Source organism: Melanotaenia boesemani, chromosome 14 (assembly GCF_017639745.1).
Source record: "Melanotaenia boesemani isolate fMelBoe1 chromosome 14, fMelBoe1.pri, whole genome shotgun sequence".
NCBI lineage: Eukaryota > Metazoa > Chordata > Actinopteri > Atheriniformes > Melanotaeniidae > Melanotaenia > Melanotaenia boesemani.
In genome coordinates this window covers 4,680,115-4,698,420 of record NC_055695.1, presented here as the reverse complement: position 1 = coordinate 4,698,420, position 18,306 = coordinate 4,680,115, and the positions used below count along the sequence as shown (strand labels likewise).

The 18,306-nt window shown below is 43.5% G+C and overlaps 1 protein-coding gene across 1 annotated transcript in view; it reads left to right on the top strand.

Moving 5' to 3' along the window:
- Positions 1 to 16,865, top strand: part of LOC121653049 (epiplakin-like) — a 36,297-nt gene extending 19,432 nt beyond the window's left edge. The window contains exon 24 of the mRNA XM_042006258.1: positions 441 to 16,865. Within this exon, the coding sequence (XP_041862192.1) occupies positions 441 to 16,343 (15,903 nt within the window). The 3' untranslated portion in view covers positions 16,344 to 16,865. The remainder of the gene's footprint in view (positions 1 to 440) is intronic.
- Positions 16,866 to 18,306: the final 1,441 nt, after the last annotated feature.

The following is an 18,306-nucleotide window of genomic DNA, read 5'->3' as shown; positions in this document are numbered from 1 at the left end:
CTCCCATATTTGGTACATGTATATGTGCTGTTTTACAAACCCGCAAAATTTAGATGGTATGTATTAGAAATATCTATTAGAAAAACTCATAGAGTAGGTTGTCTGTTTGTGTAGTTGCAGTTGCTATAAACTATGCTGTGTCAAAATGGTGTTTGTCTGCAGGGTTGGGAAGCTGATTTTGCCATGAAATTCAATACCTTTTTGGCTTTTTTAAAAACTGGGTTATTTTCTTTAAAGCTTGACTGCTTTAAAGCTAAAAGTATACACACTTTTCTTCCCAGTCCTGTTAGACCCTTTTGTGTTTTCTTGTTCTGAAGTAGCACTATTCATTTTTTCTACATTGATATCTTTGTAGAAAATGACATTTTGTCCAAATAGATTTCTGACTTTACTAATGCTTTGTCTCACTGCTCTTTCTCCACTTTTTCCATTTCTTGCAGACAAGAACCATGATGCAATCCATTCAGTCCCAGCACAGCGAAACTGTAAACGAGAGAGACGCTCTGTTGCTGAAATTGAAGATGCAGGGTAAAGACAAGGATTTCATTCAAAGAACAGAAGAAGAACTCAGTCGTGTTAAAATGTCGCTTAATTCTGAGCTTCGCAGTACACAACGTCTACAAGAGGAGAATGAGAGGATAAAAAGGGATTTAAGCTACTGGAAGGACCAATGTGATGATATACAGAGCCTGCTCAGACAGTATGACACAAGCAAGGAGATTCTTGAGAGGGAAAAGAAATCCTTGAAAAGTGAAGTAGAGAAGCTAATGAGAGAACATAACGAGACTGAGGACACATATAAAAGCAGAATGTCATCCATGCAGAGAGAACTGCAGGAGGTGACGGTTGTTAGAGAAACCATGGAGACTCAGCTGAAAAGTAACAGAGAGCCACCAGGCCTTGATGCTTCCCATGTGATTTTTGATGGAGTCCGCAAACCAGTCACAGCTAAACAGTTACTTGACTGTGGAATTTTGGACAAACCAACTTTTGACCAGCTTGCAAAGGAACATAAGACTGTCCCTGAGGTTTCTAATGACAAAAAAGTCAGTCTAAAAGGGACAGGCCCAATAGCTGGCGTGGTGATTGAGGGTCTAAGAAGTCCAGGGTCCATCACTGGACCCCTTTGTAAACTGACATTCACAGAGGCCAAAAAAGAGAATCTACTCCCACCAGATAGCATTGACTTGCTACTAGATGCACAAGCTGCTACAGGCCACATTATTGACCCAAGAACTAACCAGAAACTGACAGTTGAAGAAGCATATAATCAAGGTGTAGTTGATGATGAGGATAGAGAGAGGTTGCTTGCAGCAGAGGCTGCAGCTGTAGGATACAATGGACCTGAAACAAACAAACCACTCTCAGTATTTCAGGCCATGAAGAAGGGCCTGATTGACAAGAATACAACACTGCGTCTGTTACAAGCACAGGAGTCTGTCGGGGGCATTCTTGATCCCCTACTAAGCGTCTTCCTTCCCAGAGATGCAGCAATTGAACGTAACCTAATTGATGATAACACATGCCATGCTTTAAATCAAAGACCTGAGCTCTACCTAGATCCTGAAAATGAGGAGGGTACGACCTATATGGCAATGAAAAGACGATGTAAGATAGAGCCACACACAGGCCTTCTGCTTCTTCCGATCCCTGAGAAGGTAGATCCCAACAAACTTATCTTTGATGGCGTACGAAAACCTGTCACTGCAAAGCAGCTACTGGACTGTGGTGTCCTGGACAAGCCAACTTTTAAAGACCTAGAAAGGGGAAAGAAATCAGTCCCTGAGGTCTCTGTAGAAAAAACCATCAATCTTAAAGGGACTGGGCCCATTGCTGGTATAGTCAGTAATCCCAGCAAAATGTCATTGTCTGAAGCCAAAAACCAAATGCTAATATCTGCTGAAAGTGCTGATTTGCTGCTGGAAGCCCAGGCTGCCACTGGTCACATCATTGACCCCAAAACCAATCAGAAGCTGACAGTAGAAGAGGCATGTGCAAGAGGTGTGGTAGACATTAATGACCGAGACAGATTATTAGAAGCAGAGGCTGCTGCAATAGGATATAAGGATCCAAATGTAACAAAGCCCATATGTGTGTTTGAGGCCATGAAGAGGGGAATAATTGATGACAACAGTGGACTACGGCTGCTACAGGCCCAGGAATCAGTGGGAGGGATTTTAGATCCCAATCTTAGTGTATTTCTTCCTAAGGACACAGCTATTAAGCGCAACCTTTTGGATGAAAAAGTATGTTATGCTCTAAACCAGACACCAGAATGCTATATAGACCCAGACACCGAACGAAATGCCAGTTATGGAGCTTTGAAGAAAATATGTAAGATAGAACCTCATACAGGTCTACTATTTTTGCCAATAGCTAAAAAGCTAGATCCAAACAAACTGATATTTGATGGTGTCCGCAAACCAGTGACAGCAAAACAGCTGTTAGACTGTGGTGTCCTTGACAAACCAACATTTAACCAGCTTGTGAAGGGAGAGAAAACTGTCCCAGAGGTGTCTGTGGATAAAAAGATTCCCCTCAAGGGAACAGGATCAATTGCTGGTTTGGTAGTTGGACCTTCAGGGAAAATGTCTTTGACAAAAGCCAAGAAACAAATGCTTGTATCCCCTGAAAGCGTTGATTTGCTGCTGGAAGCCCAGGCTGCCACGGGACATATCATTGACCCCTCCTCCAATCAGAAACTGACAGTAGAGGAAGCATGTGTAAAGGGAGTGGTGGACAAAAGTGATCAAGACAAACTGTTAGCAGCAGAAGCTGCTGCTATTGGTTATAAGGATCCACATACAGCTCAGCCTCTTTCAGTGTATGAGGCAATGAAGAAAGGACTAATTGACAAAAAGACTGGCCTACGTCTGCTGCAGGCCCAGGAGTCTGCAGGGGGCATCCTAGATCCAAACCTAAGTGTGTTCCTCCCCAAAGAAACAGCCATAAAGCGCAACCTTTTGGATGAAGATCTCTGCCGTGAACTAAGCAAGAATCCTGAGTGTTACACTGATCCAGAAACAGAGCAAGATGCCACCTACGGAGCTCTAAAGAAAAGATGCAAAACTGAACCTCACACAGGTTTGATGCTACTACCAATTTCTGAGAGGAAAGATCCTTCCAAACTAATGTTTGATGGTGTCCGCAAGCCAGTCTCAGCCCAGCAGCTGCTGGATTGTGGTGTACTGGACAAACCAACATTTAACCAGCTTGTGAAGGGAGAGAAAACTGTCCCAGAGGTGTCTGTGGATAGAAAGATTCCCCTCAAGGGAACAGGATCAATTGCTGGTTTAGTAGTTGGACCTTCAGGGAAAATGTCTTTGACAAAAGCCAAGAAACAAATGCTTGTATCCCCAGAAAGCACTGATTTGCTGCTGGAAGCCCAGGCTGCCACGGGTCATATCATTGAACCCTCCTCCAATCAGAAACTGACAGTAGAGGAAGCATGTGTAAAGGGAGTGGTGGACAAAAGTGATCTAGACAAACTGTTAGCAGCAGAAGCTGCTGCTGTTGGTTATAAGGATCCACATACAGCTCAGCCTCTTTCAGTGTATGAGGCAATGAAGAAAGGACTAATTGACAAAAAGACTGGCCTACGTCTGCTGCAGGCCCAGGAGTCTGCAGGGGGCATCCTAGATCCAAACCTAAGTGTGTTCCTTCCCAAAGAAACGGCCATGAAGCGCAACCTTTTGGATGAAGATCTCTGCCGTGAACTAAGCAAGAATCCTGAGTGTTACACTGATCCAGAAACAGAGCAAGATGCCACCTATGGAGCTCTAAAAAAAAGATGCAAAATTGAACCTCACACAGGTTTGATGCTACTACCAGTTTCTGAGAGGAAAGATCCTTCCAAACTAATGTTTGATGGTGTCCGCAAGCCAGTCTCAGCCCAGCAGCTGCTGGATTGTGGTGTACTGGACAAACCAACATTTAACCAGCTTGTGAAGGGAGAGAAAACTGTCCCAGAGGTGTCTGTGGATAAAAAGATTCCCCTCAAGGGAACAGGATCAATTGCTGGTTTGGTAGTTGGACCTTCAGGAAAAATGTCTTTGACAAAAGCTAAGAAACAAATGCTTGTATCCCCTGAAAGCGTTGATTTGCTGCTGGAAGCCCAGGCTGCCACGGGTCATATCATTGACCCCTCCTCCAATCAGAAACTGACAGTAGAGGAAGCATGTATAAAGGGAGTGGTGGACAAAAGTGATCGAGACAAACTGTTAGCAGCAGAAGCTGCTGCTATTGGTTATAAGGATCCACATACAGCTCAGCCTCTTTCAGTGTATGAGGCAATGAAGAAAGGACTAATTGACAAAAAGACTGGCCTACGTCTGCTGCAGGCCCAGGAGTCTGCAGGGGGCATCCTAGATCCAAACCTAAGTGTGTTCCTCCCCAAAGAAACAGCCATAAAGCGCAACCTTTTGGATGAAGATCTCTGCCGTGAACTAAGCAAGAATCCTGAGTGTTACACTGATCCAGAAACAGAGCAAGATGCCACCTACGGAGCTCTAAAGAAAAGATGCAAAACTGAACCTCACACAGGTTTGATGCTACTACCAATTTCTGAGAGGAAAGATCCTTCCAAACTAATGTTTGATGGTGTCCGCAAGCCAGTCTCAGCCCAGCAGCTGCTGGATTGTGGTGTACTGGACAAACCAACATTTAACCAGCTTGTGAAGGGAGAGAAAACTGTCCCAGAGGTGTCTGTGGATAAAAAGATTCCCCTCAAGGGAACAGGATCAATTGCTGGTTTGGTAGTTGGACCTTCAGGGAAAATGTCTTTGACAAAAGCCAAGAAACAAATGCTTGTATCCCCTGAAAGCGCTGATTTGCTGCTGGAAGCCCAGGCTGCCACGGGACATATCATTGAACCCTCCTCCAATCAGAAACTGACAGTAGAGGAAGCATGTGTAAAGGGAGTGGTGGACAAAAGTGATCGAGACAAACTGTTAGCAGCAGAAGCTGCTGCTGTTGGTTATAAGGATCCACATACAGCTCAGCCTCTTTCAGTGTATGAGGCAATGAAGAAAAGACTAATTGACAGGAAGACTGGCCTACGTCTGCTGCAGGCCCAGGAGTCTGCAGGGGGCATCCTAGATCCAAACCTAAGTGTGTTCCTCCCCAAAGAAACAGCCATAAAGCGCAACCTTTTGGATGAAGATCTCTGCCGTGAACTAAGCAAGAATCCTGAGTGTTACACTGATCCAGAAACAGAGCAAGATACCACCTATGGAGCTCTAAAGAAAAGATGCAAAATTGAACCTCACACAGGTTTGATGCTACTACCAGTTTCTGAGAGGAAAGATCCTTCCAAACTAATGTTTGATGGTGTCCGCAAGCCAGTCTCAGCCCAGCAGCTGCTGGATTGTGGTGTACTGGACAAACCAACATTTAACCAGCTTGTGAAGGGAGAGAAAACTGTCCCAGAGGTGTCTGTGGATAAAAAGATTCCCCTCAAGGGAACAGGATCAATTGCTGGTTTGGTAGTTGGACCTTCAGGGAAAATGTCTTTGACAAAAGCCAAGAAACAAATGCTTGTATCCCCTGAAAGCGCTGATTTGCTGCTGGAAGCCCAGGCTGCCACGGGTCATATCATTGACCCCTCCTTCAATCAAAAACTGACAGTAGAGGAAGCATGTATAAAGGGAGTGGTGGACAAAAGTGATCGAGACAAACTGTTAGCAGCAGAAGCTGCTGCTATTGGTTATAAGGATCCACATACAGCTCAGCCTCTTTCAGTGTATGAGGCAATGAAGAAAGGACTAATTGACAAAAAGACTGGCCTACGTCTGCTGCAGGCCCAGGAGTCTGCAGGGGGCATCCTAGATCCAAACCTAAGTGTGTTCCTCCCCAAAGAAACAGCCATAAAGCGCAAACTTTTGGATGAAGATCTCTGCCGTGAACTAAGCAACAATCCTGAGTGTTACACTGATCCAGAAACAGAGCAAGATACCACCTATGGAGCTCTAAAGAAAAGATGCAAAACTGAATCTTACACAGGTTTGATGCTACTACCAATTTCTGAGAGGAAAGATCCTTCCAAACTAATGTTTGATGGTGTCCGCAAGCCAGTCTCAGCCCAGCAGCTGCTGGATTGTGGTGTACTGGACAAACCAACATTTAACCAGCTTGTGAAGGGAGAGAAAACTGTCCCAGAGGTGTCTGTGGATAAAAAGATTCCCCTCAAGGGAACAGGATCAATTGCTGGTTTGGTAGTTGGACCTTCAGGGAAAATGTCTTTGACAAAAGCCAAGAAACAAATGCTTGTATCCCCAGAAAGCGCTGATTTGCTGCTGGAAGCCCAGGCTGCCACGGGTCATATCATTGACCCCTCCTCCAATCAGAAACTGACAGTAGAGGAAGCATGTATAAAGGGAGTGGTGGACAAAAGTGATCGAGACAAACTGTTAGCAGCAGAAGCTGCTGCTATTGGTTATAAGGATCCACATACAGCTCAGCCTCTTTCAGTGTATGAGGCAATGAAGAAAGGACTAATTGCCAAAAAGACTGGCCTACGTCTGCTGCAGGCCCAGGAGTCTGCAGGGGGCATCCTAGATCCAAACCTAAGTGTGTTCCTCCCCAAAGAAACAGCCATAAAGCGCAACCTTTTGGATGAAGATCTCTGCCGTGAACTAAGCAAGAATCCTGAGTGTTACACTGATCCAGAAACAGAGCAAGATACCACCTACGGAGCTCTAAAGAAAAGATGCAAAACTGAATCTTACACAGGTTTGATGCTACTACCAGTTTCTGAGAGGAAAGATCCTTCCAAACTAATGTTTGATGGTGTCCGCAAGCCAGTCTCAGCCCAGCAGCTGCTGGATTGTGGTGTACTGGACAAACCAACATTTAACCAGCTTGTGAAGGGAGAGAAAACTGTCCCAGAGGTGTCTGTAGATAAAAAGATTCCCCTCAAGGGAACAGGATCAATTGCTGGTTTGGTAGTTGGACCTTCAGGGAAAATGTCTTTGACAAAAGCCAAGAAACAAATGCTTGTATCCCCAGAAAGCGCTGATTTGCTGCTGGAAGCCCAGGCTGCCACGGGACATATCATTGACCCCTCCTCCAATCAGAAACTGACAGTAGAGGAAGCATGTGTAAAGGGAGTGGTGGACAAAAGTGATCGAGACAAACTGTTAGCAGCAGAAGCTGCTGCTGTTGGTTATAAGGATCCACATACAGCTCAGCCTCTTTCAGTGTATGAGGCAATGAAGAAAAGACTAATTGACAAAATGACTGGCCTACGTCTGCTGCAGGCCCAGGAGTCTGCAGGGGGCATCCTAGATCCAAACCTAAGTGTGTTCCTCCCCAAAGAAACAGCCATAAAGCGCAACCTTTTGGATGAAGATCTCTGCCGTGAACTAAGCAAGAATCCTGAGTGTTACACTGATCCAGAAACAGAGCAAGAGTCCACCTACGGAGCTCTAAAGAAAAGATGCAAAACTGAATCTTACACAGGTTTGATGCTACTACCAGTTTCTGAGAGGAAAGATCCTTCCAAACTAATGTTTGATGGTGTCCGCAAGCCAGTCTCAGCCCAGCAGCTGCTGGATTGTGGTGTACTGGACAAACCAACATTTGACCAGCTTGTAAAGGGAGAGAAAACTGTCCCAGAGGTGTCTGTGGATAAAAAGATTCCCCTCAAGGGAACAGGATCAATTGCTGGTGTGGTAGTGGGACCTTCAGGGAAAATGTCTTTGACAAAAGCCAAGAAACAAATGCTTGTATCCCCAGAAAGCGCTGATTTGCTGCTGGAAGCCCAGGCTGCCACGGGTCATATCATTGAACCCTCCTCCAATCAGAAACTGACAGTAGAGGAAGCATGTGTAAAGGGAGTGGTGGACAAAAGTGATCGAGACAAACTGTTAGCAGCAGAAGCTGCTGCTGTTGGTCATAAGGATCCACATACAGCTCAGCCTCTTTCAGTGTATGAGGCAATGAAGAAAAGACTAATTGACAAAAAGACTGGCCTACGTCTGCTGCAGGCCCAGGAATCTGCAGGGGGCATCCTAGATCCAAACCTCAGTGTGTTCCTCCCCAAAGAAACAGCCATAAAGCGCAACCTTTTGGATGAAGATCTCTGCCGTGAACTAAGCAAGAATCCTGAGTGTTACACTGATCCAGAAACAGAGCAAGATACCACCTATGGAGCTCTAAAGAAAAGATGCAAAACTGAATCTTACACAGGTTTGATGCTACTACCAGTTTCTGAGAGGAAAGATCCTTCCAAACTAATGTTTGATGGTGTCCGCAAGCCAGTCTCAGCCCAGCAGCTGCTGGATTGTGGTGTACTGGACAAACCAACATTTGACCAGCTTGTGAAGGGAGAGAAAACTGTCCCAGAGGTGTCTGTGGATAAAAAGATTCCCCTCAAGGGAACGGGATCAATTGCTGGTGTGCTAGTGAGAACTTCAGGGAAAATGTCTTTGACAAAAGCCAAGAAACAAATGCTTGTATCCCCAGAAAGCGCTGATTTGCTGCTGGAAGCCCAGGCTGCCACGGGTCATATCATTGAACCCTCCTCCAATCAGAAACTGACAGTAGAGGAAGCATGTATAAAGGGAGTGGTGGACAAAAGTGATCGAGACAAACTGTTAGCAGCAGAAGCTGCTGCTGTTGGTTATAAGGATCCACATACAGCTCAGCCTCTTTCAGTGTATGAGGCAATGAAGAAAAGACTAATTGACAAAAAGACTGGCCTACGTCTGCTGCAGGCCCAGGAATCTGCAGGGGGCATCCTAGATCCAAACCTCAGTGTGTTCCTCCCCAAAGAAACGGCCATGAAGCGCAACCTTTTGGATGAAGATCTCTGCCGTGAACTAAGCAAGAATCCTGAGTGTTACACTGATCCAGAAACAGAGCAAGATTCCACCTACGGAGCTCTAAAGAAAAGATGCAAAACTGAACCTCACACAGGTTTGATGCTACTACCAGTTTCTGAGAGGAAAGATCCTTCCAAACTAATGTTTGATGGTGTCCGCAAGCCAGTCTCAGCCCAGCAGCTGCTGGATTGTGGTGTACTGGACAAACCAACATTTGACCAGCTTGTGAAGGGAGAGAAAACTGTCCCAGAGGTGTCTGTGGATAAAAAGATTCCCCTCAAGGGAACAGGATCAATTGCTGGTTTGGTAGTTGGACCTTCAGGGAAAATGTCTTTGACAAAAGCCAAGAAACAAATGCTTGTATCCCCAGAAAGCGCTGATTTGCTGCTGGAAGCCCAGGCTGCCACGGGACATATCATTGACCCCTCCTCCAATCAGAAACTGACAGTAGAGGAAGCATGTGTAAAGGGAGTGGTGGACAAAAGTGATCGAGACAAACTGTTAGCAGCAGAAGCTGCTGCTGTTGGTTATAAGGATCCACATACAGCTCAGCCTCTTTCAGTGTATGAGGCAATGAAGAAAAGACTAATTGACAAAATGACTGGCCTACGTCTGCTGCAGGCCCAGGAGTCTGCAGGGGGCATCCTAGATCCAAACCTAAGTGTGTTCCTCCCCAAAGAAACAGCCATAAAGCGCAACCTTTTGGATGAAGATCTCTGCCGTGAACTAAGCAAGAATCCTGAGTGTTACACTGATCCAGAAACAGAGCAAGAGTCCACCTACGGAGCTCTAAAGAAAAGATGCAAAACTGAATCTTACACAGGTTTGATGCTACTACCAGTTTCTGAGAGGAAAGATCCTTCCAAACTAATGTTTGATGGTGTCCGCAAGCCAGTCTCAGCCCAGCAGCTGCTGGATTGTGGTGTACTGGACAAACCAACATTTGACCAGCTTGTAAAGGGAGAGAAAACTGTCCCAGAGGTGTCTGTGGATAAAAAGATTCCCCTCAAGGGAACAGGATCAATTGCTGGTGTGGTAGTGGGACCTTCAGGGAAAATGTCTTTGACAAAAGCCAAGAAACAAATGCTTGTATCCCCAGAAAGCGCTGATTTGCTGCTGGAAGCCCAGGCTGCCACGGGTCATATCATTGAACCCTCCTCCAATCAGAAACTGACAGTAGAGGAAGCATGTGTAAAGGGAGTGGTGGACAAAAGTGATCGAGACAAACTGTTAGCAGCAGAAGCTGCTGCTGTTGGTCATAAGGATCCACATACAGCTCAGCCTCTTTCAGTGTATGAGGCAATGAAGAAAAGACTAATTGACAAAAAGACTGGCCTACGTCTGCTGCAGGCCCAGGAATCTGCAGGGGGCATCCTAGATCCAAACCTCAGTGTGTTCCTCCCCAAAGAAACAGCCATAAAGCGCAACCTTTTGGATGAAGATCTCTGCCGTGAACTAAGCAAGAATCCTGAGTGTTACACTGATCCAGAAACAGAGCAAGATACCACCTATGGAGCTCTAAAGAAAAGATGCAAAACTGAATCTTACACAGGTTTGATGCTACTACCAGTTTCTGAGAGGAAAGATCCTTCCAAACTAATGTTTGATGGTGTCCGCAAGCCAGTCTCAGCCCAGCAGCTGCTGGATTGTGGTGTACTGGACAAACCAACATTTGACCAGCTTGTGAAGGGAGAGAAAACTGTCCCAGAGGTGTCTGTGGATAAAAAGATTCCCCTCAAGGGAACGGGATCAATTGCTGGTGTGCTAGTGAGAACTTCAGGGAAAATGTCTTTGACAAAAGCCAAGAAACAAATGCTTGTATCCCCAGAAAGCGCTGATTTGCTGCTGGAAGCCCAGGCTGCCACGGGTCATATCATTGAACCCTCCTCCAATCAGAAACTGACAGTAGAGGAAGCATGTGTAAAGGGAGTGGTGGACAAAAGTGATCGAGACAAACTGTTAGCAGCAGAAGCTGCTGCTGTTGGTTATAAGGATCCACATACAGCTCAGCCTCTTTCAGTGTATGAGGCAATGAAGAAAGGACTAATTGACAAAAAGACTGGCCTACGTCTGCTGCAGGCCCAGGAGTCTGCAGGGGGCATCCTAGATCCAAACCTAAGTGTGTTCCTCCCCAAAGAAACGGCCATGAAGCGCAACCTTTTGGATGAAGATCTCTGCCGTGAACTAAGCAAGAATCCTGAATGTTACACTGATCCAGAAACAGAGCAAGAGTCCACCTACGGAGCTCTAAAGAAAAGATGCAAAACTGAATCTTACACAGGTTTGATGCTACTACCAGTTTCTGAGAGGAAAGATCCTTCCAAACTAATGTTTGATGGTGTGCGCAAGCCAGTCTCAGCCCAGCAGCTGCTGGATTGTGGTGTACTGGACAAACCAACATTTGACCAGCTTATGAAGGGAGAGAAAACTGTCCCAGAGGTGTCTGTGGATAAAAAGATTCCCCTCAAGGGAACAGGATCAATTGCTGGTTTGGTAGTGGGACCTTCAGGGAAAATGTCTTTGACAAAAGCCAAGAAACAAATGCTTGTATCCCCAGAAAGCGCTGATTTGCTGCTGGAAGCCCAGGCTGCCACGGGTCATATCATTGACCCCTCCTCCAATCAGAAACTGACAGTAGAGGAAGCATGTATAAAGGGAGTGGTGGACAAAAGTGATCAAGACAAACTGTTAGCAGCAGAAGCTGCTGCTGTTGGTTATAAGGATCCACATACAGCTCAGCCTCTTTCAGTGTATGAGGCAATGAAGAAAAGACTAATTGACAAAAAGACTGGCCTACGTCTGCTGCAGGCCCAGGAGTCTGCAGGGGGCATCCTAGATCCAAACCTCAGTGTGTTCCTCCCCAAAGAAACAGCCATAAAGCGCAACCTTTTGGATGAAGATCTCTGCCGTGAACTAAGCAAGAATCCTGAGTGTTACACTGATCCAGAAACAGAGCAAGATGCCACCTACAGAGCTCTAAAGAAAAGATGCAAAACTGAACCTCACACAGGTTTGATGCTACTACCAGTTTCTGAGAAGAAAGATCCTTCCAAACTAATGTTTGATGGTGTCCGCAAGCCAGTCTCAGCCCAGCAGCTGCTGGATTGTGGTGTACTGGACAAACCAACATTTAACCAGCTTGTGAAGGGAGAGAAAACTGTTCAAGAGGTGTCTGTGGATAAAAAGATCTTTCTAAAAGGCACTGGTTCCATTGCTGGGATAGTAGTTGGACGTCAAAGAGAACTTTCATTTGTAGAAGCCAAGAAACAGATGGTAATTTCAGAGGAAAGTGCAGATTTATTGCTTGAAGCCCAGGCTGCAACAGGTTACATTACTGACCTCAAATCTAAACAAAAACTGACTGTAGAAGAGGCATGTGCCAAAGGACTTGTGGATCCAAAAGATAGAAACAGACTGTTGGCTGCAGAAGCTGCTGTTGTTGGCTATAAAGATACTTGTGCGTCCAAGCCTTTGTCAGTGTTTGAAGCCCTGAAGAAGTGCTTAATTGATGAGAAGACTTGTTTACGTCTGCTGCAGGCCCAGGAGTCAGTAGGAGGAATTTTAGATCCCAATCTCAGTGTCTTCCTACCTAAAGAAACAGCTCTTCAGCATAACCTTTTAAATGAAAAGCTCCTTCGTGCTCTAAACCAAAGACCTGCTTGTTATCTCGACCCAGAAACTGACAATGGTGTCAGCTATGGTGCTTTGAAAACAAGATGTAATACTAACACTCAGACAGGCTTGCACATTTTGCCAGTCTCAGAAAAGTTTGACGCCTCCAAGTTACTTTTTCACGGTGTACGTAAGATGGTCTCAGCACAGCAGCTGCTTGATTGCAGAGTTCTTGACAAACCAACATTTAACCAACTAATGAAAGGGGAGAAGACTGTCTCAGAGCTGTCTCTGGATAAAAAAGTCTTTCTTAAGGGGACAGGATCAATTGCTGGTGTAGCAGCTGGACCTTTAGAGAAAATGTCTTTCACTGATGCAAAGAAACAGAAAATCATGTCACCTGGCAGTGCTGACATGCTTCTGTATGCGCAGGCAGCCACAGGTCACATCATTGACCCAAGGACTAATCAGTATCTTACAGTAAAAGAAGCATGTTCCAGAGGAGTAGTAAGTAAGGAAGATGAGTCAATGTTGTCTGCAGCTGAGGCTTCTGCTATAGGTTACAGAGACACAAATACTGGCAAGCTCATTTCAGCTGGTCAGGCAATGAGAAAGGGATTAATTGACAAAAACACAGCTTTGCATCTGCTTCAAGCTCAAGAATCAGTTGGCGGTATTATGGACCCTGCCCTCAGTGTGTTCTTACCCAAAGACATTGCAGTGGATCGGGACCTCATAGATGAGGAACTATACCAGGCCTTGAATAAGTGCCCTGAGTGCTACATTGACCCAGACACCGAACAACCAACAACATATGTTTCACTTAAGAAAAAATGCAAAGTTGACCCAGTTACAGGTCTTTTACTTCTCCCCAAACCTAAATTACCATTTACTGTACAGGGACTCAGGAACCAGGTGTCTGTTATAGATTTGGTGGATGCAAACCTTTTGGAACATTCTGATATAAACCAACTGAATGAAGGTAAACTGACAACCCAAGACATTGAAGACCGTCTACGTTCACACCTTAGAGGTTCCACCTGCATAGCAGGAGTTTACGATGAAGCCAGTGACAAGGTGCTGCCAATCTATCAGGCCATGAAAGATGGGCTGTTGCGTAGTGGCACCACTCTGGAACTACTTGAAGCCCAGGCCGCCTCAGGTTTCATAGTAGATCCTGTCAATAATCTCTATCTAACAGTTAGTGATGCCTACAACAGAAGACTGTTTGGACTGGAGTTCAGAGACAAACTGTTAGCAGCAGAAAGGGCTGTGACTGGCTACAAAGTGCGTGGAACAGACAAGACAATCTCCCTCTTTCAGGCTATGGAGAAAGGTCTAATAGAGAAAAGTCATGGAATTCGCCTTCTAGAGGCCCAGATTGCCAGTGGCGGAATCATTGATCCTGAGCACAGCATTCGTATTGATGTAAATGTGGCCTACAAGAGAGGTTACTTTAACGAAGAAATGAACAAGATCTTGACTGATGAAAGCGATGACACAAAAGATTTCTTCGACCCAAACACAGATGAAAACTTAACCTATCTGGAACTAAAGAAACGCTGTATCTTCGACAAGAAGACTGGCCTCATCCTGTTGCCTATCATAGACAAGAAGAAGCAAGAGGCAAAACAGAAACATGCACGAAGGAGGAGGAGAGTGATAATTGTGGATCCAGAAACTAACAGAGAGATGACAATACGTGAAGCATATGACAAAGGGTATATTGATTACGAAACCTTCCTGGAACTTTCTGAGCACGAGTGTGAGTGGGAGGAGATCACTATCACTGCTCCAGATGGTTCCACAAGGTTCATTATCATTGACAGGAAAACTGGAAGACAGTATGACATCTCTGAACTGCTTGAAAAGCGAGTAATTGATCAATCAGTTCTACAGCAGTACCGTTCACAAACCATCACCCTCACTCAGTTTGCAGATATCATTACTGAAAAGACCAAAGAACTATCATCATTGTCAACTTCAACACCATCAGCAATCTCAGGAGCATCTTCAGTGACATCATCATCCACTTCAATACCATCAGCAATCTCAGGAGCATCTTCAGCATCAAAATCTTTGAGGGAACCTTCAGTGACATCATCATCAACTTCAAGAGCATCGACATCTTTGATGGAATCTTCATTGACATCAACTTCAAAAACAGGAGAAGTCTCAATGCCTGTGTCATTAACATCCTCTTCCACATTCACATCAAGACCTGTAAAGCTGCCTGAGCACGAGTGTGAGTGGGAGGAGATCACTATCACTGCTCCAGATGGTTCTACAAGGTTCATTATCATTGACAGGAAAGCTGGAAGACAGTATGACATCTCTGAACTGCTTGAAAAGCAAGTTATTGATGAATCAGTTCTACAGCAGTACCGTTCACGAACCATCACCCTCAATCAGTTTGCTGGTTTGATCACTGAAAAGGCCAAACAACTATCATCACCATTATCAACCTCAATGCCATCAACAATTTCAGGAGCATCTTCGGTGACGTCACCATCAACTTTAAGATCATCAACATCTTTCAGGGAATCTTCATTGACATCAATTTCAAAAACAGCAGAAGTCTCAGTGCCTGTGTCATTAACATCATCTTCCTCCTCTTCCACATTCATATCAAGACCTGTAGAACTGTCTGAGGAATATGAGTGGGAGGAGATCACTATCACTGCTCCAGATGGTTCCACAAGGTTCATTATCATTGACAGGAAAACTGGAAGACAGTATGACATCTCTGAACTGCTTGAAAAGCAAGTAATTGATGAATCAGTTCTACGGCAGTACCGTTCACGAACCATCACCCTCAGTCAGTTTGCTGATATTGTCATTGAAAAGACCAAACAGCTATCATCATCTTCATCAACTTCAAGAACGTCAACATCTTTTAGGGAATTGTCAGTGACAACTCCCACTTCCAAAACAGCAGAAGCATCAATGCCTGTGTCATTGACATCATCTTCGTCCTCTTCCACATCAAGATTTGAGTCAAGACCTGTATCATCTATTATCACCAAGGTAACCACAACAAGCACAAGGACTGTCACAGAAGAAAGCACCACATATGCCGCTGATGCTCAGGATTCTTCCGACTCTTTGAAGCATCTATCCACTGTATCAATCACTATGTCCTCTCCTCTTGAAACAGTGGGTGAGCTGGCACCTGTGGGTGCCATTTTTGATACAGATACACTTGAGAAGATATCTGTCACAGAGGCTTTAAATCGTGGTCTTTTGGATTCCATCACTGCCCAGAGACTGCTTGAGGCCCAAGCCTGCACTGGAGGAATTGTGAATCCCGCAAATGGCCACAGGGTCAGCATCCAGGAGGCCTCCCGCATGGGCATAATAGATGATGACATGGCTACTAACCTCAAGCCTGCCCAGAAGGCCTATATTGGTTTTGAGGATGTGAAAACTAAGAAGAAGATGTCAGCTGCTAAAGCCATGAAGGAGATGTGGCTACCATACGAGGCAGGACATAGATTCATGGAGTTCCAGGTTGTAACAGGGGGACTGTATGACCCAGACATGGGCTGCAGAAGAAGCATAGAGGATGCTTTGAAAATGGGCTGGTTGGATGTGAGAGCAGCACAGAGGCTCCAAAACATCAAACACCACACAAAGAACCTGACATGTCCAAAAAGCAAACTAAAAATATCTTACAAAGAGGCTCTGGATAACTGCTTGGTAGAGGAGGGTACTGGGGTGAGAATGCTCCAGGCATCTTCTGTGTCTTCCAGGGGAATCAGCAGTCCATACAATGTTTCCTCTGCCCCAGGATCCACCACAGGCTCAAGGAGTGGTTCACGACGGTGCTCCCGCAGGAGCAGTCTAGACCTTGGCTCCCCTTTAACAAAGCACAGCAGTTTTATGACCAGCTTCTCATCTCATAAATAAACCAAGGTTCTGCAGGTGCATGGTCTTTTCTTTCAAATCGGTTACTGTTTGTGAGAGCACTTCAAATGTGCAAAGGTTAAACTTTTCCTAATGTTATATTCATCCTTTGGTGTTGCTATGCTAACAGAGCTGGAGTTTAAATGATTAAGATGAAGAACACTTCTGAGATATTTTGTTGACAATGGACAAATGTTTTAATAACCGCCTCATAAAGGTACTAGATATTGCATGCCATATTTTTTTTCTTTTTACATAAACAAACTGCTTCAGATCTAATTTTCCAAGCCTTCATTACATGTGACTTCATTGGAGTTTTTGTTGGGAATAACATGGTATTGTGTTTTTTCATTTATTTTCTTCTAAAATGTATTCTGTTTGTTTTGGGGTTTTTTTCTTGTGGAAAGGGCTACTAAGTTAGATGACTTTTTTGGAACTGAATCAGTTGTTTCTTTCTATTTAGTTCTTTTAGATTTGGAACTGCTTTTCATTATCTCAAAATAAAACTTCAAAATAAAACTTCAATCCGATGTATTTGTGATATTTGTTGTTCTTTGTAATTTTTCTGGAATATTTGAAGACATTTAATTGCTACATGTAAGGTACTGCAGTAAATACTAATTTTATGTGTACCTCACAGCTAGAATATTAAATTCACTTCATTAAAATGGAGATAATAAAATGTAAACATTATTGCAAAATATTTTCTCATTTTGGGAAAATTAAAGTAATTAATACTAAATGTTCAGAATAAGATATAATTCAGTCTTTGAGAAAATGTCAGTATTGACATTTGTAATCCAACCAGATAGCTTGAATTAATATGCATATTCTATGTTGCTTGACCTCAATAAAACCTTTCACCAAACCAAATCTAAGTAAGACTAATCTGCTAAGGCTTTGAATGCCACAAACTTCTTTATTGTCTCAATTTTTAACATTTTATTTTAGCATCTGCACAATAAATCGTTTTTTCTTTAGATTATACAGCTAATGCATATTTGAAAGTTGTTTTAAAAGCTGAAAGAGAATGTTTCCAAAAAGGTAAACATCTTTCCTTATGGATATATCACAGATTTCCTAAGTCTTGGTTTTACAAGACTTTACATGTGTGTATTTTTATTAAAGATGACTGACATGCATTGATTACAAATTTATGCAAGACAAGTATAATAGGCAAGGGTGAGATGTTGCATGACATTCAGTAGCCTATTTACCTTCAGTCAGGTCGCAATAGACACATGAAAAAGAAAGATTTTTCTGAATTAATGAGATAATTTTACAAAAAAACAAAACAAAACATTCTATGTCTTCACAAAATAAAGTACAAGTAGAAAAAACAAACAGAACATGTTGGAGCTTCTATTTTTTTTTTTTTTTTTTTTATGTTTTTGTAAAATATTATGTTAATTTAAAAAACATAAAATATAAAACATCTTTGGAAAAATATTAACTCAATAATTAAATATTTTAGAAAACCCAAAAATACTGAAAAAAAAAACAAAAACCAATCCATTTTTTTTATTATTATTAATGGCCTTTGTTAAAATTATGTAGCAAAAACGAGCGTTTTCTCCATGAGAGTACAATATTCTTCCGTATCATGACATCTAGCATTATTTGAGAAACTTTACCAAACAAACAAACAAACAAACAAAAAAGGTTAATTTAGGGAGCAAAGTAATTAACCACCTTATCAATAAATGTATTGTGGGCGTGTGATAGTGAGGGTCGTCTCTCACACAGGATTTCCTTCAAACTGTCAATCGCCTTCAAAATAACAGTGTTTTAACTTTTTATTCATGGAAGCTGTGAGTAGCGCGTTGAGGCCAACAATGGACGTTTCAGGTTATTTTTGTATATTGATTTTCAATAGATCTATTTATCTGGGGAAGTAAAAAAAAATTTAAAAAGTAGCTGTGATGTTATTAGTTGCAACTAAAAGATTTCACTTTTTTATTTTGAA